The 24,351-nt window shown below is 37.6% G+C and overlaps 1 protein-coding gene and 1 long non-coding RNA gene across 2 annotated transcripts; both read left to right on the top strand.

Annotated features, from left to right (window-relative positions):
* Nucleotides 1–63: 63 nt before the first annotated feature.
* LOC134814653 (sodium- and chloride-dependent GABA transporter 3-like) lies at nt 64–4,650 on the top strand. The gene is made up of 4 exons (XM_063822813.1): nt 64–293; nt 507–631; nt 3,690–3,823; nt 4,135–4,650. Exons 1-4 carry the CDS (start codon nt 156–158, stop codon nt 4,215–4,217), a joined length of 480 nt encoding a protein of 159 aa, XP_063678883.1. The 5' UTR covers nt 64–155; the 3' UTR covers nt 4,218–4,650.
* A 2,322-nt stretch (nt 4,651–6,972) lies between these two features.
* On the top strand, nt 6,973–23,301 carry LOC134815821 (uncharacterized). Its single transcript, XR_010160303.1, has 3 exons — nt 6,973–7,738; nt 8,911–8,998; nt 23,224–23,301. It is a non-coding gene; the product is annotated as an uncharacterized LOC134815821 (long non-coding RNA).
* Nucleotides 23,302–24,351: the final 1,050 nt, after the last annotated feature.

The raw sequence follows: 24,351 nt of genomic DNA, 5'->3' as shown, positions 1-24,351 counted from the left end.
GGTTTCCCAGCTAGATTCTGGCGTTTCCTGCTACAACTACAAGTTAATTAGTTGTTAGAGTTGTGTTTCCACAGGTATAGGTAGGAAATACTATCGGACATGTCAGGCGGTTCCGGGGTCTCGCCTTCATAGCTTACCCTACAGCAGTAGCACAGATGCCCCTACCCCAGTTGTGGGCAGCTGCTTTCTTTTTCATGATGGTTCTCCTTGCTATAGACTCGGAGTTTGGGACTATTGAGGCTTGTGTGGGACCGTTACAGGATTACCCTTTCTTTCAGAAGATTAGAAAAGAGGTACACATTGTCAGCAGCGAGTTATTTTAGAATTATTTAGATTTTAGCAAAGTTATTTATTTATCAGCATAGATAATGTAGTCAGCTTAGACAGTAGTTCTCGATCGGGTTTAGTTTGATAGTCCTGCTCTAATTCTTAGAGTAAAAGTTAGTTTTAATCTCAATTTATTACTGTACTTTATAATCTCTCTATCCTCATTCCTCACTCCTCAGGTTCTGTGTCTTATCTTGTGTGTACTTCTCTGTCTACTCGGACTACCCATGTGTACTCAGTCTGGACTCTATGTCTTTGTGTTGTGGATACCTTTCTGTAGGCTATATCAGCTTCGCTTCTATAGGTATTTTCTTAATTCTAATTTAGATACTTTTTGCACTAATCATGGTTATTATCGCCATATTATCGCAATATTTCAGGTCATATGGTATGTGTTGCATTGCAATTCTGCTAGAATTTATCAGTAGTACAGTTATTACTCTTGCTTGGTACACATGGCTCGTGGAATTTTTATCAAGCTATCAGTCCAGACCATGGTTTCCGCTCCGTCTAACGTTTTTGTCTATTATAACTACAAAATAATTAAACGTTGGACTGCTCTGATCATCACTATAATTATTTATTTATTACTAATGTAAGGTTCTCGGTAACTTAAATCGTTGAACTGAATCAGTTAATTGATTTATGGGGCTGTATCGGAGATAGCCGACCACTGTCGCGACCACTGTCTGGCGGACCACTGTCTTTGCGGACCACTGTTCCGCGGACACCTTGTCTACCAGATCATATTACTGTATAATACAGTATCCCCTGAATATGCAGGATCACATAATCCCCTGAATCAAGCAGGGTCACATCATCCCCTGTGTCAAGCAGGGTTCACTTCATCGCACGCGAATTCCAATCAGCGGTGGTGTCCATGTCTATTAAACGATTAAGCAACCTTACGAGATTCAGTTACATCATGCAAATATAAGATAACTATTATCAGATGCATAAATCATTTCGATCTTCAACTCCTTCTTGAACAACTCAACTATGGTCTCAGAGATAAAACGAAATCGGATGGAACTCGCCTACCTGGGCGACCCTATCTGCAAAACCTATCTCACCTCTCGACAAGTGGATCAAGCTGGTAAAACCCTCATCGTCTCAGAGCCAAACCAAAGATTCTTGCGTTTCTGCAACAAGAGGCATGCTGGTATATCATGCGCTCGCTCAATGGACCACTGTAGCACTCTTTGATGCGGACGGTCTTGCTATCCTTGCTAATGCTCCTAGTGTCGCTCCAAAGGTAACAACTGCGTTGTTATGGAATGTTCCACCGAGAATCTTCAGTCCTCGAGGGGATCCTACATTCTACTACAAAAAAGATAACTATGCTTTTGTTCTGAGCATCAACTCCCGGAATCCATTCCACCAACTCCTCAAGACACGATAGGATGGAGTCAAATTGGAAAAGTTGTTGTTGTTGATGATGGCAAATGATAATACTTCACCAACACGAACGACTTTTATTACCACATTTTAACGTAATCATTTATTTAATGAGCCATAAATTATTATTCGTAACTAATTATATCAAGAGACCAAATTTGAATCGTAATCAATAGTTATCCAGTAATTATACGATTACAATTAATGATGCAAATGTAACTAATTGCATCCAAGATACCATACATACCATTCATATGAGCTGGTAACCAATGAAACTATTCAACATAACACCTGTTGCTTGATACAGGGGATACTGTTATTATACAATAGTTAGTTTTTGGGTTTTGCCAAATAGTTTATGATTATTCTGATTGCGACAAATGATATTGCACTGTTAGGATAGACGACGTTTCAAAGTAACAACTTCTTAAATCTTATTCATGCGTCAAATTATTTGTTATATAGTAGTGTTATTATACAGTATTATGATCTGGTAGACAGGGTTGTCTGCCGGACACTGTCGGGACCACTGTCCTGCGGACCACTGTCTGCGGACCACTGTCCGCGGAAACTGTCTACCTGATCAAATTTACTGTATACTTAACAGTAATCCCCTGAATCAAGCAGGGTTCACTCTCATCCATGAAATCAAGCAGGTTTCAACACATCACCCCTGATTAAAGAAAGGGTTCACATCATCGCACGCGAATTCCAATCAGCGGTGGTGTCAAGGCTTATTAAACGATTAAGCAACCTTACGAGATCAGTTCACATCATGCAATATATAAAGAAATAACTATTATCAGACTGCATAAATCATTTCTATCATCAACTCCTTCTTGAACAACTACAACTATGGTCTCAGAGAAAACGAAACGGATGAACTCAGCCCTACCCTGCGACCCTATCTGCAAACCTATCTCACCTCTCGACAAGTGGACTCAAGCTGGTAAAACCCTCATCGTCTCCAGAGCCAACCCAAGCTTCTGCGTTTCCTGCAACAAGAGGCATGCTGGTATATCATGCGCTGCTCATGACCCTGTAGCATCTTCTGATGCCGGAGGTCTTGCTAACTCCTCTGCTCATGCTCCTCGTGTCCGCTCCAAATGTAACAACTGCGTTGTTATGAATGTCCACCGAGAATCTTCAGTCCTCGATGGGATCCTACATTCTACTACAAAAAAGATAACAAAGCTTTGTCCTGAGCATCAACTCCCGGACTCCATTCCACCAACTCCTCAAGACACGATAGATGGAGACAAATTGGAATAGTTGTTGTTGTTGATGATGGCAACTGATAATACTTCACCAAAAACGAACGACTTATATACCACATTTTAACCGTAATCATTTATTTCATTGAGCAATAAATATTATTCGTAACTAATTATATCCAAGAGACCACATTTGAATCGTAATCAATAGTTTGATCCAGTAATTTACTACGATACAATTAATTATGCAAATCGTAACTAATTGCATCCAAGATACCATACATACCATTCATATGATCTGGTAACCAATGAACTATTCACAAACACCTGTTGCTTGATTCAGGGGATACTGTTATTATACAATAGTCAGTTTTTGGGTTTTCCAAATAGTTTCTGATTATTCTGATTTGCGACAAATGATATTGCACTGTTAGGATAAACGACGTTTCAAAGTAACAACTTCTTAAATCTTATTCATGCTCAAATTATTTGTTATATAGTAGTGTTATTATACAGTAATATGATCTGGTAGACAGGTGTCTGCGGACAACTGTCCGCGGACAGTGGTCCGCAGACAGTGGTCCGCAGACAGTGGTCCGCGGACAGTGGTCGGGCTATCTCGATACTGCCGAATATGGTAACATCTCAAACAGGAGCATTTCACCAAGCACACTATTTCCCCTCCAAATACGAAAAAGTCTTTACTAATTTACTAATTACTATTTACTAATTACTAATTCACACGTGCAGGTGTTGCAGAGTGTGTGGTGGTGGCGTGGTTCTACGACCTGGACAAGTTCTGCGAGGATATCGAGTACATGACCGGATCTCAACCTCACATCTACTGGAAACTCTGCTGGAAGTTCATATCACCTATCGTTGTTGTGAGTGTTTGAAGTGGAAATTTGGAAAATTTACTTGAGTAAATTGGGCATTCTTCTGTGTCCTGGCATGTGTTTGAAGTTCGAATAAATCTTGAAATGTCATCACAAATAATATCAACATTCAACACCTACATTAATTGTAAGATAACTCAATCGGATATCTGATTGTCTACAAACGATTCACTGCATTTCAATTCTGATTATGAGACATTAAATAAGATCGGACGCTTTGGTCTTAAGATTTACTGACAAAATTGATATTGTCATTGATACCAAAAGATTCTGTAAATCTAATTTGGGGTCCGTTTCAGACAGTAATCCTGATAGCGAGTCTAGTAAAGCAGTGTATGAAACCAGCAGAGTACACAATATACACAGGTTGCGATCCCCTTGACCCTGTGGGAGCCAAAGAATGGACCAGGGATGTTCCTTTCCCCTGGTGGGCCCAGATAATTGGGGCCGTGATGGTTATGGGCCCTGTTCTTCCTATGCCTATCTTGGCTACTTGGCATTTTGTAACGAAATATTTTTCTAGTAAGGGCACTGATACGAACTCTGAGGGAGAATGTGCAGCTTAGTTTTTAGATTTTATTAAAAACATTATATTTCTGTGTTAAACTTAAACAATTAACAATTTTGTGAATAGGACTAGAAGTTGTAGGTTTCTTTATTTTGATTAAATTTTGATTAACGTGCTGCTTATTCAACTGATTTATAAACTCATATAGTTATACAATATACATAGTACATAGTATTAGTTATTATAGGACCGACCGACAACGATCAATTATTATCAGTTGTACGTATTTTACGTTTTTAATATATTATGCGTTGGAACGGTTTCATTTCGTTTTGAATTTATTTGTCTTAATGTTACATATGTATAATTAAAACTGAAAATGGGACAGAATTCGGGACAAAACGATTTTGCAATTTTCTTCGAGATTTTGACTTCCAGTACCTCAATTTGGTTTCATACCATCATCAATTAAATGACTAATTGGTTTGTGGGCAAAAAATTCATCCAATCTTTGAAATTTGTGTTCAGAAATTTCCATATTTGAAAATGGGACAGAATTTGGAAAATACACATTTTCGTTTTGTTAAACTTTCTGCTGTGAGCTTCCTCCGACCGAAATCAAACTTCCAGCACCTCAATCGTGTCATATGCCATCTATAGTTGACTGACTTATTGGTTGCAGGAGAGAAATTCGGTAAAAACTGTAAAATGTTGGTCCTGGAAATTTCATCTTCAAAAACTGAAAATGGGACAGAATTTTGACTTCCAGTACCTCAATTTTGTTTCATACCATCATCAATTAACTGACTAATCGGTTTGTGGGCAACAAAATTCATCCAATCTGTCGAATTTGTGTTCAAAAATTTCAATGTTTGAAAATAGGACAGAATTTGGAAAATACACATTTTCGTTTTGTTAAACTTAAACTTTCTGCTGTGAGCTTCCTATAGTCCAACCGAAATCAAATTTCCAGCACCTCAATCGTGTCATTTGCCATCTATTGTTGACTGACTAATTGGTTGCAGGAGAGAAATTCGGTCAAAACTATAAAATTTCGGTCCTGGAAATTTCATTTTCAAAAACTGAAAATGAGACAGAATTTGGGACAACACGATTTTGCAATTTTCTTCGAGATTTTGACTTCCAGTACCTCAATTTGGTTTCATATCATCATTAATTAACTGACTTATTGGTTTGTGGGCAAAAAATTCATCCAATCTGTCAATTTGTGTTCAGAAATTTTCATATTTGAAAATGGGACAGAATTTGGAAAATACATATTTTACTTCGTAGCACTTGCCTTCGAGAAGAAAGCGGCGCGCGCTACTTCGAAGAAATTTAGACGAGTAACATCCGTCAACTGTGAGCTTCCTCCGACCGAAATCAAACTTCCAGTAGTAGTACCTCAATCGTGTCATTTTCCATTTAGAGCTGACTGAGTAATTGATCGCAGGAGAGAAAAATTCGGTCAAGACTGTAAAATTTCGATCCTGGAAATTTCATCTTCAAAAACTGAAAATGGGACAAAAAAATGGATCCTATTTTGGTAGATCCATTGGCACTACACACAACACAGGAGGACTATAGTGCAAAGAAACTGCTGCTCACTGCTGCTATGTGCTAACTGCTGCTGTCGCGCGCGCGCCCATAGCAGCAGTGACTTTGGGCTTTAGCATTTAGGGGGTGTACAATAAAAATAAACTTACTCGGATTTTAAAAATTTTTGTACAACCAACAACTGTTCATGCATGTTCTCTAGAGACTGTGAGAATTTTCACAATACCAAATTTGTCATACCTTTTTGGAAAGATCAGTGAGTTTCGCATAGGTGCCATATTTGATGGTGCGCGGCTTTTGTTGACCATTGTTAAACTTAATGATCTGACCCAGCGCGCGCTACTTCGTAGCTCTTGCCTTTCGAGAAGAAAGCGGCGCGCGCTACTTCGAAGAAATTTAGACGAGTAACATCCGTCAAGGCTTTTGAAGCAAAAGTAACTGTAAAAGTTGCGTAATTTGACCAAATTCGACCATTTTTGTCGTATTATTCGGATTTATCTTCAGTTCCTTAAATGAGATCATTCTGGAAATTGGCGACGACCTTCCAATAGGGCTTTCACAACTGTCCGAAAAATTTGTTGGATATCGGAGTTGATATAGTGATCAAAATGGGGCAAAATACGCTGCTTTTAGCTGTAACATAATGTCCGAAAAATTTAAAGCATATCCAACCATTAGTAATGGTTGGATATGCTTTTGTAGCGCGATGCACTACTGGGTCGCGCGCGCATCAAATAATGCTTCTCGCAACCACAGTAGTGTGCAAACCAACATTCGAACCACCAGCAGCTGGTGGTCAATTTCCTACGAACGCGACTTAATTTTGGTTCAGACTGGAGTCGAGCGCTACGTTATAGCTGTATATATAGCTCGTTTCACGACGAAATCTTCATTTATTGAGTTTGTCTGTCGATTATGTTGGAGTTTGTATTTTTAATTTTGTACTCGAATACTGTTAATTTATTTTTATTAAATAGTTGTTTTTCGTAACAGCACACTAGTACGTGATTCCTTTTGTTATTCTTACATAATTAGGAAGATTTTAAACTTCAATACTATAAATAATCAAATATTTACGAACACCGATCATCGGTATGTACCCATTATGCATTATTGGTATCGAAGTCTTATGTTGAGCTGGATATCGAAAAATTTCAAAATGTAAGGCTGTAATTTTGTACTTGTTTAGGTGTAGAACTAGGATTAACAACTTGATTGCTAGGAGCTAGGAAGAGATTTTAGTAATGATGACCCTTTAAACTTAAACTATATCTCTAGTGCACTTCGATCGGTTTTCTTTTCAATTTTGATAAAACCTAGTCGTGATCTTTGTTTCAGAACTTCACTAATTTATTAAGTTTTGTAGTTTATATAGACGGAACATGAGCAGATACCATTTGATTAATTATAATATATCCGATTTGAAATATTATTCTGTCGGAGTTTGAGTTCAACATGGACACATTTATTAACATCCCGCATGAATTTGTGTCGTCTTTACAATTTTTTGCGCTGAATTTGTATGCTTATTAATACTGCCGCATGATATCAGTAGCTGCTATAAAACTAGAGTGTATAGCATGTGTATTATACGATGTTTCCCACGTAAAAATCGCAGGTTGTTTTGGTGCGGCTGGGCACTCTACTGGTGATTGACACCAGAGACTGAGAAAAACTTTGACATAATTTTCAAGTTTGATATGACCTAATAACTACCACATTTACAGGAAGTATGGTAATACATTCTTGTCAGCTGTCTGGGCAAATCTTCTCTCGCAGAATTGGATTAAAATTTAATGTATTTTATTTCTCACTTCCAACGATGTCGCAATTATTAGGTAAAATTTGAAGTTATTTTGAGATTCAATTAATAAATTTTAGATTGCAGCTTGATATCACTTAGTATGTACATTGTACTCAGTTGCAAGGGTAGAACTTATGAGAATACTATCATAGTATTATTGCACTATACTATTATGGGTTCATCAAAGTTCGTATCATGATTTGTCACAATTAAACCATCGAGTCACTTGAGGAAACCCGTTAAAGCTCGCAATTGGCGACGAGATAAAGTTTGTGGTACCTCTAGATGTTAAGTTAACTCTTAGGCTCCAATCTTCCTTACTATACCTACCACTCCTTCTTCCTTGATAAGAAGTAGATCCATCTGGAACAGTGAGCTGCTTCTTCACTTCTATCCCGTACTAGCCTACTCAGCTCTCTCCAAACCGTGAACAACTACTCCCGGTGCTAGAACTTTAACCGCATAATTATAACAGCACAATTCTTTCGCTTGAATCTCAGTCTGCTGTAAGACTGCTGTACCGGTAGAGTTTTTACTTGTATGATTCAGCAATCTGCTCTTTAGATGGTACCGTTACCTCCCGCCATAAGACTGTGCCGTCTTGGTGACCTTGAGAATATCATAAGGTCCGATATATAAAAGCACTATCCAATATCGAGACCCACTCAGGATCCCAAACCACGACTCCTTTCGGTCGTCTGTACTTGCTTTTTTCCTCCCAGCATGGACTAAGTCAATGATACTGTCTTACATCGCTGGCCTTGTTCTTATAAGTGTTCACTCGGCGCTCACAAGATAACATGTTCAGAGATCTGTTGCAGAACCTTGTCGTGCCGTCATTTATATACTCCTTGACTAAGAGCTACTTTAAACCTACAGCAAAAATGTGCTAAATGATACCCATCCTCTCCTCACATTACTGTACTTGCACTTACCATCCTCATCTTCGCCATAGAGGTGGTTAAGAGGGTGACGTACACAGCATCTAGCACGAATCCAATAAGTGAGTCTACAGTGCGTGTCGAAATACATTGCATGTACCCTTATATATTAATTGAGACAGAATTTTAATAAATCAACAAATTCTTAAAATTTAAAAAGGTAGAATTTAATTCTATGGCATTTATTGAAACCTGCTTTTTTAAAGTTGAGAATTGGTTTCAATTTCTAGAATATCACGATAATGTTGACTCAAAACTGTTTCAGGCAGCTATCAAGTCTCAAGATATGACATAATTTGATAGAATGTTAGTACCAACGCTATCAGTGCATTGAAGTCGAGTTCTCGATACAGGTATTATAATTAGGTTCTATCGACCGTTTTTGTAGTCTTAACTCATTTTTATTTGTTATTATACGACCAATTAAAACCTAGCAAACCAGACTTCTTTATGTGCTAAATGTTACTTTAACCTTAATAATAGCAGCATTGTGGCAGATATCCAGTTACATTTTTTCCAGCCGTATATTATAAATATACAGGGTGGGCCAAAAGTCAGCGTGCAAACGTTGGCATTAATAGCTCAGTCACTGAGTGCCCAATTGAAATAATTGGTTCTGGTATTACTTACTACCACCACTGGTTCGAGAAATTTGTCAAATCGAAACATATTTGTGTTCATTGTTTTCAAAAGAAGGTTCATTTTCGCATTTATTTGATAGTTTGGATAATCGGATCGAGCCAAATTTTATTGAATTGTGTTTAGCCATTTAAATTACGTTTGCTCTAAAAAAATGAGAGTATATGGACACGTTCATTTGAGTTTGAGGATATTGGTAAATATAAGTGACCCTAATAAAATGGCACAGTGTAGTGACTTTGTCACACTATGAAATTACACAAACCCTTGATGGTTAGGATAATCGTCTCATCCTCTAGGCTAACTTAGTCACATAACGATATCTTAATCAGGTGATAAGATATCGCTTAAATACGGCCGGCACGGAAATGGTTACATTGTCACACTATAAACATGTGACAGAGTAAATATGGACCCCTTGCTGCCGTTTTTGACCAAAATTTTGAGTGTCCAGTTGATTGGATGGGTACATATGACCATTTCCTACATATTTTACGACTTTTTTCGTTAGATGGTGCACTCAGGTTTACTCTGTCACACATTTAAGAAAATATGTGAACAATGTTTAGGGAACCCTGATAAGCAATGCTGAGTAGTGTAGGTTTATTTAATGGCCTGGAAGTGCTAGGAATTGTTATTATATCATATAGTCGTAAGGAATTAAAACACAGAAGGCACAAACAAGTTTACTTTGTCACATAATCTTGATGATATCTGAACATGTGTGAAATTGAACAAATAATGATATACCAGCTTAAACCCCTTATATTACGTACTATGGATCAAACAACACTGCTAGTACCATGCACCAGTCACATAAATTATTATCGGGTGGTAATATGTTAACAGTGTCACAATTAAACTACCGCAACATGGTCAAAAATAGGGTAATTTTGTCACAAAAAATTATTATAACTCTGTTATCTCCTTGCTGGCAAAATAACTAGTTTATCGAAATTTTTTTGATGATAAAATAATTGTTAAACTTGAGCTCTGATGTTCTGGTCAATATTCTACCAATCGATTCTGAAAGAATGTTGAATTCTAATACAGTTATAGATCTTCAAAATAGGGGCAAGACATGTTTACTTTGTCACATCAGTTATTATTACAGTTAGGTAATCGTCATCACATTAACATATATTTTTTTGTAGTTTGGATTGATTAATTTACGTAATAAGGCAGCCTATGCTAATTTTTACACACTATCTTGAAATTTTTGGGGCAGGAAAAGTTAATTTTGTCACATTTTTAGTGACTTTGACAAATTTAACCTAAAATTGTTAAACTTGAGCTCTGATGTTCTGGAAAATATTCTACCAATTTTTTCTGAAAGAATGTTGAATTCTAATAGAGTTATAGAATATATAGATCTTCAAAATAGGGGCAAGACATGTTTACTTTGTCACAAGAGACTATTTCATTCTATAATCATTGTTTTTTATTTATTCATTGTATTTAACCTATTTACGATTTCGTATAATTTTTTGTGACAATGTAAACATCAACTGATCTTAACTTGCATCAACTACATTGTCATCATGTAAAGTTTTCCCGCCTTTCAAACCAAAATCAGATATAAATAATTCGCCCAAAATTTTAAATTCCATATATTGTGACAGAATTAACCTCATTTACCAATAACCAAGTGCCTGTATTAGCTAACTATTCAAAGCAACATATTTTAGGGCTATGATTGGTACTCCGTACTTGGTAGATCAACCATCAAATAATGAGTAAAAAGGGTTTTGAGGACACCTCACAGTAGAATAGAGGTATGGTATTCTGAGTGTGACAAAGTTACCTAAATATTGCCTCGTAACCGTTCGATCCGTGCCCTTTAACCAATGTTGTATCATAATTGTTAGATTGACCTAATCTACTATGTTTCAGACCAAGGAATGATAATTAGAAAACTGCAGTTAACTAAGTCACACAGAATGTGACATTTGAAACATTATAGTGCCTAACAACAACAGATTTTCTTTCTGAGCAGTGCATATGGGAGTATGGGTTACGTGGCTAATGTTCAGAACTTCTGAACGTGCTAGGTTAATAGATGTCAAAATTAAGCCACTATCGTCAAAAACGCTATTATTTTTGTTTACCAATATCCTCAAACTCAAATGAACGTGTCCATATATATATTACTCATGCAACTAAGATAAATTGAGTATAAATACTCAATTTATCTTAGTTTAAGTTGCAAGTTATATAACTCATTTTCTAAAGGTCTCTTAAACTTTAATCAATTACAGAGAGTGTGGCCTCTTTTTCACTGAAAAGACGCCATCAGATTTCATTGCATTCTGGGACCAATTTTGGTGTGATTTAAAGTATCCTACAAATTGGTGTTTACTGTTTCGACTTTTGTAAAATCACTGTATCAATATAATCTGTATTCTTATAGTTTCAACCATAATAGTGAAATAGAGGGGCTGGCCAATAGCCACACCCTCTGTAATTGATTTAAGTCTACGAAACTTTCAGAAATTTGTGTGTAATTCGGAGATAAATTAAACAAGTTGTTATCGGCCACCATGCGTAAACGGAATGTTCTAGCAGACTGTATAATACTATAGCATACATTTTCTTACACACACATAATCTAATCTCTGGAATGTTGCTATGATATCAATGGCAATGTTTTGATACTGTGTATTATCATGATTATGCCTTACAGGCCGATCTTCCGATGGAGTTTCGGTTGCCATGGCAACACATCAATATGATAAAGAATTTGTAAACGCAGTCACAACTCTGTCGTGTACACTGTACGGTGCGAGCGGTTATTTTCTGATAGGTAACATCTACTTTTTCAGCATTTGCGGGATGACCAGTTCACACGTATATTTTCGCAGACACAACTTCGCATAAAATTATATCCAATTATTCTATAACCAATTATCTACACGGACTTCTGTCTAAATATGAATGAAATCGAGAAAACCAAATATTATATGTTTCATCCTGAAGTGCTGAGTTCTCAGGCAGTATAATCATGATCCTGATAGATATCGAAGTCTCCTTAAATGATTGTCTCTGCTGCTTAATATATCTAGATTGTCGTTGGGAGGCGATGCAGATTTGTTTACTTTTAAGGGGGAGGTTCTGCTCAGCAGGAGAAAGAGGTGATGCACATTTTGTATTTGTCTGACATGTAGGACTTGAGCCACGTTTCCGTAAGTGCAATAAACGGTAACGAGTGGTTTTTGGATTTCTCCTGAATAAGAGCTGAGATTTTTGGCACTTCCCATATACTCGCACTTGATGCACTAGGATTCATGGACTGGACATTTAAGACGAGGCATGAGGAATAACGGGCACGTGCAGTGTATCCTCTGAGGCGGTAGGAACTGCTGGTAGTGGTATAGTGGGAGCGCTGTTCCTGGCTGAAGAGGTGGATGTGGTCTGGGGTAGTGGTAGGGCATTTGAGTTTGAGGGAGGCTGGACCGGTGGTCGACTATTTCTGATAGGAGTCCGATCCTGGTTTGCATCGTTTCCAACAGTCTCCGTAACTATAACAATCCTGTGATCTGGTATTGGTTACTTAAACTTATTTAATTGAACATGGTGTTTGACGTTGGAGCTTATCACTTTACAGTTTACATCACCTTACCTGAATAATTGAATAGGATGAATACTGAATAGCATTTATTAATGCTTTCTTTACCCGGAGAACTCTGTTTTACTTGTCCCTCGGTAACACAAGACCGTGAGCCGTGACACTTAGTCACAATAATTAAGTCATAAGTCAGAAAGAAGTCCATAATTCGTACACCCATGATTATGTTAAATATAGATTGACTCCAGTCTCCATTGTTCAATGACTTCGTCAAAATGTTTTAGGAAAATGTTCACAGATTTGTTAATTTTGGACTCAAATTAACGTTGAGAAAAACTGAATTTATTTTGAAAAATCCCGGCTAAAACCAAAATCCCGGCCGGTACCGGTACAAAATCGCCAAATACCAGCCGGTATTCCGGCTGCGCCGGTTATATCCCGGTCGAGTTCTGTCTGAGACCTAATTTTCTCTATTTCTCGTGCAATTTTAGATCAGACACAGTCATCTAAATTATTTAATACTTCTCATTTTAAACACTTCTCATTTTAAATTCACTTCTCATTTTAAACTTTCATTTCGCCACCTTTTCTTAAGCTCTCTTATCTTTTTTAGATTACACCCTTATTTCAAGTTTTTATAACGGTTTTTTCAATCATGTACTATAATGCTTATCTAAGATAATTTTTATCCGTTAAAGTTGTGACCTTTTACCCGTTTTTCTAGAACCTTCCTAACGTCTATGCTATTCATAGTTTAACACGTACATTTTATTTACCACGTGATAAGTTTTTACCGGCTACACTTTAGCTGTGCCCATATTTATCGGTTATGTCGAGTATCTTAGGGTACTTTTCTGGTTCTCCGCCACTGCAAGATTCGGATAATAAAAGGACTTAATCTGATGTAAGTGCTAGTAGTTCGCCCTCCGACAAGGATACTCCAAAACGTCCGAACTTAAACATCTCAGGCTCTCCTATCAAGACCGAAGAGCAGTCCATAGTTAAGCTAATAGAAACCCTGTTTAATAACTTTTCTAATTCGACTGTTTCCAGACTTGATGCCATCTCCGTTAAATTAGAAAGTTTCGATTCTAGATTAGATATTATCTCGTCAAAACTCGATACGTATGATTCCCGAATGTCTAGTATTGAGGAGAGAGCGGGGTCACAACAGCTCGAACTCACAGATTTATCAGACCGTGTCATTTCCTTGGAAAACCTAAATATTGAGCTTGATGCGAAACTAGATACACTCTCAGGGTCAAACTCATTAAACATAGAGTCAGGATGGGAGCCAGTAGGTTCTCCTGAGACCAAAATTGCCTTACTTGGTGATTCTAATTCGGGGGGGGAAATTAAATTCGGACAGGGAAAGGGAACTCTAGGGGCCGCCTTACCGGGATCTGATACCTTTGTAGCTACGGTCGAGAATTTACCAGAGCCAGAAACATATAATGGTATATCTGATCTTATTTTAGCAGTAGGCACTAACAACTTAAAGTTAGATTCTTGTGTCCCGGAAGATTTGGCTAAATCTACTTTCTCCTACATAAAGAAAGTCAGGAAAGCACTTCCTTCATGTCATGTCTTTTGTCCCGGGGTTCTCCCATCTACCTCCCCCACAATCAACACCAGAATCACAAAATATAACTTTTATTTGAACGATATGTGCCAAAATTTGCCGAATGCATCATACGTAGATATGAAAACATTCCAAAGCAACAACGGCAAGCTGCTACCGAAATTTTCAGTCGGAAACTCGGACTCTTTTCATCTAAACGAAGCCGGTTTGAAGGTTTATTTTAGCCGGTTAAAATTTGCCCTAAGGGCCAGACATGGCCTCCCAAATATCAAACGGGTCCAACGTAGGTCAAGTAATTCTCCGACAACCTCTTAAAACCGGTTGTAACTCTTATATCACCCAGTTAATATTTACTAATCGTTTAAATTGGTATTTTTTATTTATAGGGCGTTTTCTCTGTAATTATCAAGTTATAGCTTACGAAGTTCGAGGGACCCCTTCATTTTTAAAACTTTGAACATCGGCTTTACTGCTTAGTAATTGTACAGCGTGTGCCTATTCTTCAGGTGGTGGTTCATTGATTCCGTGGTGTAGGAACTATTTAGGGCTTATTATCACTTTATCGTTCGCTATCAAGCGTGCGTATCTCATTATATTATTGTGACCGCCAGCTTTATGTTATTGTATCCGTCAGCTCGATACCATTGACCTTTTTAATGCAATATTTGCTCCTTTCAGTCGCGTGTCTAGTTTAGGGAATTTTTTATTCATAATTTAATCCCCTCTCATTATTACACCTGTATATTACCGACTTCGAGAGAACCAGTTCTAAATTCTGGTTACTGTATGGATGTCTGATCCAATATTAATTTATTGCTGCAGATCCTTCTCCACGTGAGTCACATCTTTATACCACCTTTACCTTGTTAAATATGGTTATATGTACTATTACCAGGGTCCTTTGGGCTCGTCCTGATTTTTAGTACAGTAAAGTTATTCATTAAATAAAAGTTTAAAAAAATTATATACAGGCTATGCCAACTAAAAACCACAAAAAAATTCTGTTCGGTGTAAAGCTTTAACCTCTCCACACTATATTGAGGCCATTTTTATTTTGTTCTAGATTTTCTGATCTTCTACCTGTTACATTTTCGGGTACACTGTCACAACTTCTCCTTGCGACGCGTTCACTCATGTTTCCTAGGTACAGTGTGTTTTTCACCTTGCTACCTCGTCACCTCAATAATTGGTATTACTATTATTCCGATAATAACTGTTATAATAAGGGCGGGGCTAGTGTAGGTTGTAGTACAAACATACCGTATCACTGTAGAGTCTATTTCTCTACGATCGTTTTCCGTGTTTCTATGTTGTGTGTGCATGTTTTTTGTGTTATTGTCATTGTATATTCTCACGTTTTCACAACAGCATCACCTTCACTTCTGGGGTTTAATTTAGGGGGTGTTAAGAACTACACCAAGGAAGGATGGGGCATTTTTCAGATTAACAATGACTCCGCAAAATAACAGCAATAGTGGGTTGGCATGCCCAAAAATCGGTTCTTTCAACTGCAATGGTATGGGAAACCCGATTAAACGTAATCTTGTCTTAAACTGGTTAAAAAATAAACCTGAGAAAATTATTTGTCTTCAAGAAACACACTCAACTCCTCAAGTTGAGAGAGAGTGGAAAAATTCTTGGGACGGGGAGATAATCTTTAACCATGGTACTTCAAACTCAACCGGTATCGCCCTACTTGTTAAACCTGATGCTTCGAATCTCACTATTATTAACCATCGTAGCATCAGCCAAGGTCGCGCGACCCTCGTAGAAATAGAGTACGACTCTCTCAAATTGTGTTTGGTGAATGTATACTGCCCAAATAATGACGATGTGTCTTTTCTTGAAAACATATTTTTAGAAACTCTCAGTCGTTCACGAGATGATCAAATAATTTTTGTTGGAGACTGGAATACAGTTCTGAACAACATGTTGGATAAGCAGGGGGGGTCCGCCACCCATGCAAATAGTCGCTGCCAGAAATTCATTAATGATTGCATTACCGATTATGGGTTTAGTGATATTTTCCGTCTTAACAGAGGTGCTGAGGCACGGGTTTTTACTCATTTTAACAAAAAGTACAAAACTCAGTCTAGATTAGATTTTTTCTTGATCCAAGATAGCCTAGTCAATCTACCTGTATGTGATACAGAAATAAGTCATGGCTATAAATCTGATCACAGCTACATCTCGCTATCCCTCCAGGGCTCTACTATTGCACACGGAAAAGGATATTGGAAAATTAACAACTCTCATCTCCTGGATCAAAATTTTATTAACGAAATAAAGAAAATCATTGACAATACTAAAGAGGATAGCTTCGATTCTTACGGGGGTCTTTGGGACGTTATAAAAATCAAAATAAAACAGTTCGCAATGACGTTTGGTAAAAAGAAAAAAAAAGAAATCATAGTAAAAAAAGAAAAGTTAAAAAAAGATATTGAAGATTGTAAAAAAGATTCGAACCTAACAAACTGTACGATACTACAGAAGAAATTATTTGAAGCAGAATTAGATTTAAATCATATTATAGATCAGGAGGTGAGAGGTGCAATTACTAGATCACGTGTGCAGTGGACAGAGGAGGGGGAGCGCTCGACTGGGGGGGTACCAATGGCATAAATGGCATAATGGAGAATTGGCCAAACAAAATTTCCATTTATGCCATGAAATTTCTATGCCATTTGATGAATTTTATGCCATTTGTCTCCATTCTATGCCATTCGAAATATGAAATTTTAAAACTTTGAACTGAGAATTTAATTTAACGAATTGTCTGCACCCCACTAGTACTGTCCACCTTTATCTCTATTTATTGTACTACAACATCTATTTTCACCCATTAAATTCCTCAAAATATCCTTAGCAATGGGCATTATTGATTATAATTACGTTCAATGTATATCAATATGAATATGATATGATGATTTGGTTGATTGTGGACAAGTGACCGGGCAGTATGGCATAGTACACGCTACACACCGTATAACAGAGAGGACAGTCGACTGAATGCTCCCAGTCAATCGGATATCCAAATTAACAATGGAAAACTGTAACATTACCAACTCGATTAAAATATTATTTGTTAATGATGTGTACAGATGTATCGTGTCGGGACCGTGTTCATGTAGAATGTTTTGAAATTTAAACATTTTCACAAGATTGATAATGATCTGTGTTTCGAATGGGTAGCCTCTTAAAAATAATATTCATTGATATCTCGATGAACCTGTATATTAGTATTACATAACAGTTCACCAAATGACCTGAAATACTTGCTTCCTATTATAAAAAATTATGATGACATAATATATTGCTTAAATATCTTCATATTCACTGCTGCATGGCAACATAGCACTCCTTAATTAGTTTTCTATATTAACGTTAATCTAGTATAATCATTGTAGGATTTTGAACATCTCACAATTTGGACTGTAGGACTGTAGAGCGGGGGACTGTCATGTATGGCGTACTTGGTCAAAAGTAGGACCCTAGAGCGGAGTCAAATCGCCAGGGTAGGAATCTAAAGCGGAACCCCCTTACCGGAACCATACTATAAGGACCCTAGAGTGGAGTCAAATCGCCAGGATGGAACTCCCTTACCGAAACCATACTGTGAGGACTCTAGAGCGGTGCCGGTACCCACATGTAAATTTTGGAGCGGTTAGAAATTTGAGATCGGACTGTAGAGTGGACTTGGTCGGAAGATTGAAATCAGATTAGATACAACTCGTGATTGATTATTATAATAGTGAGATTAGAATAATTCATGGAGTTGTTGAAGCAGAAAATTGTCCTAGATTATTTATATTATACATCATATCATATTGTAATTTTTAGATACGTTAGTGGTTAGAAAATTGTTCGGTATAAACTTCTTCCATTTGACTGAAATATCCTGATGCTACTCTAAAATGCAAAAAGATTCTTTGATAAAGAGGTATAATTATGAACTGGTCGATGTGATTTCGCTAAGCGAAATACCGACCAAGTACGTGCACTCAAGCAGATCATTTAGGAATGAGGATCTCATCGCGTGACACTTTAGCACCTACTAAGGGTATCTCATGTTCAGTCTAGTGACAGGGTATGTTCCAGATCAGATCCCATCGCATAGCGGTTCTTGTTAGTGATTTCGATAGTGCAGTATAAATGTCACAGAGAATTTAGTTTAGTATATCACATTCGATTCCTACTCCTCTTTACAACTATCTACAATATGCTGAGTAACAGTTAATACTTAATTCTTCCTGAGAAGGCCGTCTTCATCCGGGGACGAACAGCTGAGATGGGTACGGGAGAACGGACTGAAGAAGGACTACGACGAAGGAATTAACGACCCCCTTACCAATTCCTGGACTTCAGGTCCTGTTCGAGTGTGAATACGTAGACTTATGCACTATGCAGCTTGCCTTTCTCCCAGTGGACGATGTTCTCCCTTCTTTCATGGAGCTCCTAGATCTTATACCCTCCCACCTTGGCCTCGACGACTTCCTTAACTACTTCATGACGAATTGGGTACAGGGAGTTTCCACCGCTCGTAGCACCAAACCTGCCCGCTTTCCTCCGCAATCCTGGAACCTCGTCGACCGGACTACCTGCAACTTCAACTACGCAGAGGCCTTTAACAGAAAGTTTGCAGCAATGTTGGGACACTCTTACCCAAATATCTGGACCTTTCTTCAAGCCGTCTACATAGAACAGTCCACTACAGATGAGATGATGCTCAAGGAGTGTTACGGGGATGCTCCTCCTGCAAAACGAGCCCGTCAGCGTACCAAGGACAGCCGACTGGCACATTTAGTAAAAGTCTACGACGATCATGACATTGTCTCACTCTCCCACCTTGACATGTTGAGGAACGTGATGGTCGAGGAACTGAGTGAACTATTATAAGATATTTGATTCGCAGTATTAATGTATAATAAGTTGTATCAATTCTATCATCATTATGTGACGACTATTATTAATCATTGATTAAAAAACATAGCTCAATCTTCAAAACTGACTTTACTCTCAAATTTCTAACCGCTCTAAAATTTGCATGTGGGTACCGCTCTAGAGTCTTCATAGTATGGGTCCGGTAAGGGAGTTCCGCTCTAGAATCCTACCTTGGGCCTTGGCGATTTGACTCCGCTCTAGGGTCCTCATAGTATGTAGTATGGGTCCGGTTAGGGGGTTCCGCTCTAGAGTCCTACCCTGGCGATTTGACTCCGCTCTAGGGTCCTACTTTCGAATTTTCTTTTCTTGAATAGTCAAATGTTTGGTATATGTTTGATATAATACATTTCTATTTTCTTTATTTGTCATATGAATCTTTAAAGATCATTCCAAGCGTTATAAAGCATGGAACATGTCTCTTATTCAAGTACTAATAATATTTGCGAATTTAAAGTCATCCTAAAGGTCAAATATGAAGACCTAAATTCATGGCATAAATTGGCATAAATGGAGAATTGGCCAAACAAAATTTCCATTTATGCCATGAAATTTCTATGCCATTTGATGAATTTTATGCCATTTGTCTCCATTCTATGCCATTGGTACCCCCCCGCTCGACTAAATACTTTTTTGGACTGGAAAAATCAAACGGCAAGAAAAAAAGTATTAGTAAACTGATAGACATCGAAGGCAATGACCTCACGGACCAGGAAAACATCTCCAGTCACGTGGTTAACTTTTATCAGAACCTGTATAACTCAACTAACCCATCTCCCACTGAGATAGATAATTATGTAACCAGTAGCGATTTAAAGCAAATCCCACAAGAAATTACGGAAACTCTGGAGGGGCCTATCACGTTGCAAGAAATGGATGCTATTGTAAATAAGTTAACCAACAATAAATCTCCAGGTTGGGACGGGCTTTCTGCTGAATTTTACAAAACTTTTTGGATGGATATCAGGCAGATCATGTATAACTCCTATTTAGAATCTATTAACAGGGGATGCTTGTCGCCCTCGCAGAGAATAGGTATTCTTACTCTTATTCCCAAGCCAAAAAGCCCAGTGGAACTTAATTACATAAAGAATTGGAGACCTATTACTCTGCTAAACATTGACTATAAAATCTTCACACATATAGCTAAAAATAGGATTATGAAGGCTATCCCTAGCATAATCAGCAAAACCCAGTCAGGCTTTCAAGCGGGCAGGAGTACAGCAGATAATCTTATTCTCATGTCAATGGTTCTGGAATCATTTAACAACGACACGGAACAAGAGGGCCTCCTTTTACAGATTGATTTTGAAAAGTGTTTTGATTCGGTAGAACATAACTTTGTCTTCAGTACTCTTGAAAAATTGGGCTTCAGCGAATACATTATTAAACTTTCTCGAATAAAATTCAGATTAATCCTAATATCAGGGGTCTTAACATATCAGGTGTGGAAATCTTACAGAGTCTCTTTGCAGACGACACTGATCTGTTTCTGAAAGCTTCAATTGAAAGTGTAGAGGCGGTTATGACAGAACTCAGAACTTTTGCTCAGTGCTCGGGGTGTAAAGCTAACATCGACAAAACTAGATGTATTCCTTTAGGTCGAGCTCGTCTTAATACAACTCTACTAGAATCCCTTCAAAGTTTATACGGCAATGATTTTATAACAAATAACTTCACCGCTTTGGGTATAGTTTATATGAACGATGGCTCACTGATGGATATTGTCAACAGTAATTATAATGATAAATTGATTAAGGTTCAGTCTTGGATAAACCGATGGAGCAAGAGGGATCTGACGCTGATGGGTAAATGCACAGTCATTAAAACCCTTCTCTTTTCCCAAATAACATATCTTGTTTCTCCTCTCCCTCGACCGGATGCTTCCTTTATCAAAATCTTTGACACGGCTATTTTCCATTTTCTTTGGGGTTGCAAACGCGATAAAGTAAAACGTGAGATTATTACCCGAAATAAGGAACATGGAGGCCTGGGACTTTTTTATTTATCTGATTTTATTATAGGTCTTAAAACCAGCCTCATATCCAAGCTACTAAATAATTCCTTTCACCACACTTGGAAAGATATTATGATTATGCAGCTGAAATTTCCTGACCATATCACCATCTCCGTAGAAAACGGTCTCGCTAAAACCAACTGCCATTTTACTCAAGACGTCCTTAATTGTTACACTGAGTGGAAGATAAGTTCGGTAAATGCAGCCTTGGGTTCTATTGATCACTGCGTGTGGTACAACCAAGCAATAACCGACATCGGGGCCAAACTTTGGAACAATCATCTGATTGATAAGGGAATATTTTACATCTCAGATTTTCTTTCTATAGACCAAAGTACAATCCTTAACTACGATATGTTCATTAACAAGTGGGAGTTGTCTCCAAATACTATTTCCAAAACTGAGTACTGTAACATTATCATGGGGATACGGAGATATAACTGCCCCACTATTAACTCAAGGAATATTGAGTTTGTTGACTCAAATATAAAACCTAAATTTTTACATTCTGTAACTGGACAGGTGAAGGGAAGTAAAATTCGGGATAAAATGTACGACTCTATCTGCCCAAACGAGCTGTCCCCATTACGTCAATGGGTTATTGACCTAAATAATCAACCAATAGATTGGGCGGTCGTTCTTAGCAACCTATTTTTCTTAGTATCTAAAAATTTTAAGTTGATTCAATTTCAGTACAAGCTTTTAATGAGGATCACGACGTGTAGATACATGAGACACAAAATGAAAATTGTTACAGATACTCCCATGTGTAGCCTGTGTAACACATACTTAGAAACAATCCCTCATATCTATCTCCATTGTATCCACACAAATAGCTTCATCACAATACTTGAAGACTTTATAAAAAGGAAAATCGATAGAAATTACAAAGACCCCAATAAAATTAATTTTATAGTTTGTAATCACACTTCACAAATTATAAATTATTTTAATATTGTTGCCAAATGGTACATTAGCAAAAGATTTCAGGCAGGGGACATGCCGATCTGGCAGGGATATATCAAACTTCTTAAACTTTCACTTACTGGTGACAAAATAGGCCACAAAAGTTCTATTTTGTCGATCTTGGCCGATTAGGGCAAATTGTCCACCCCATTTATATTGCTGTCTTTGTTATTTATTATCAATGGTTATTGTTACTATCCTACAGTACTACTAACTGTTTTTTTGTAGTACATGCCCTGCTTCCTTCCATTCCTAAACTACCTTACAAGCTCTTCCTCTTTTACACCCTTTTCAATCACTTCATTTCACTCATTCACTTCATATCTTATTACCACAGTATCTGCCAAAACCAACATGGCCCATGTGGAAGGGGGCCTTGACGTTGTTGACCACTTGGCCCTGCATCCCAAGCTGACGGTCGGCCTCCACTCTCTAAAAACATACCTTCAGTGAAGGCAGATGGTCAGCAAATAGCGATGCTAGGGCTTGGTGTGAACAAATCTTGACCTACTTTCACACCTTAGGGACAACTCTCGCAAATGCGAGAGTAATGACCCCGGGGAGGGCCCCATTGGTTTTAGTAGGTTGCATTTTATTAAATTAAAAAAAATAAAAAAAAAAAAAAAAAAAAAAAAAAAAAAAAAAAAAAAAAATAAAAAAAAAAAATTTAATAAGAAGGTTTAAATTATAAGCAATTAAAAACAGTTGGGACTATCATTGTTTGTGAGTACATATTATACGAATATAAGGTGGTTAATATAATTATAACACATTTAATATAAAACATTTAAGACACATTTTTTTATTCCTGCATTGTACTCATTAATTTAACTAGTAATATTATATAAAAACCACATTTCTATTTGTACAGGGAGCTGCTGGTAAACTACCGTCGCTATACATCGACTATGACTACAATCCTTCTTTTAAAAACAAACTACATACATATCTCACATTTGCGAGGACTACTTCATCACAAGCAACAAATCGACATTGGTAAATAAAGGTAGGTTCTTTTCACTGACTTCGTTAAATGAGTTACATATTTTCACACAAATTACGTGCGTGATCATTAAAGGGTTGCTTGTGTGCAGTTACTTCTGGGCCAGCGCCACCCTGTTGGGAGTTTTCACATAAGTAAATTTGCCGATAATACAATTTTACTCATTCTGGACATGTTACCTATATTATCATTATACTAGTATTTCTTCAGGTCTGTCTTCTATAACCACGATGAAAAGAAAAGCTGGGCGAAAACATTTGAGACTGCAGATTGCAGAACTGGAACACTCTATTTGAAGACAGTGGCTGCTGAGTGCTGAGCTGCTTCAAATCTATCAGCATCATGTAACTCAGTGGCGTAACGTTGCCTGTTGGCGCCCCCCTGCCGAAAAAAGCGCCCCCCTGTTGGTGCCCCCTCCCCTTTTGGTGCCCCTCCCTAAAATTGAACAAATTAGGTGATTTTAGAGAATACGCCGGTAAAATCTCTAAAAAAGTGTGTATCTAGAGCAAAACTCGCAGTTTTGCTAGTACTTTAGTTAAGTTTTCGAAATTGTCCCACATTCAAACGACGATTTGGCGCCCCCCTAAAACGGCGCCCCCCTGCACAGCGGGGTCAGCAGGGCCTTTCGTTACGCCACTGATGTAACTTCGATCAGGAACAGACTCCATTTCATTTCCGACAACTAGCACCTGTTTTCCCTAGACTTACCAAGTATTAAGTAACTGCATTAGTATTAGGTTAAATTAAAGGCCCTACATCGAACAAGTCTAACAATTAAAACTTAAATGCAAGAGTGCACAATTTATCACTAAATATCTTCCTCTTTTAATTCTAATCAACACACGGTTTCGTCTTTGTTTCACCCAATCGTGCTGATAATCAGTAATCATGCACTCTGCACTCTAACTTCGAGATGTTTCAAAAGGGCTCCCGACGAGTTGAATTAGATCAATATTTTCTTTTGATACATAGATACTGATTGGGAGGTTCATCATA

The sequence above is a fragment of the Bolinopsis microptera genome, chromosome 5 (genome assembly GCF_026151205.1).
Source record: "Bolinopsis microptera isolate Bmic1 chromosome 5, MBARI_Bmic_1.0, whole genome shotgun sequence".
Lineage (NCBI taxonomy): Eukaryota > Metazoa > Ctenophora > Tentaculata > Lobata > Bolinopsidae > Bolinopsis > Bolinopsis microptera.
This window is presented reverse-complemented; position numbering and strand designations above follow the sequence as displayed.

Coding starts and splice junctions, on each gene's coding strand:
- LOC134814653 (XM_063822813.1), top strand. CDS start 156: ATGCCCCTACCCCAGTTGTGGGCAGCTGCTTTCTTTTTCATGATGGTT. Junction 294..506: donor TTCAGAAGATTAGAAAAGAG/GTACACATTGTC, acceptor CTCACTCCTCAG/GTTCTGTGTCTTATCTTGTG. Junction 632..3,689: donor TATCAGCTTCGCTTCTATAG/GTATTTTCTTAA, acceptor TCACACGTGCAG/GTGTTGCAGAGTGTGTGGTG.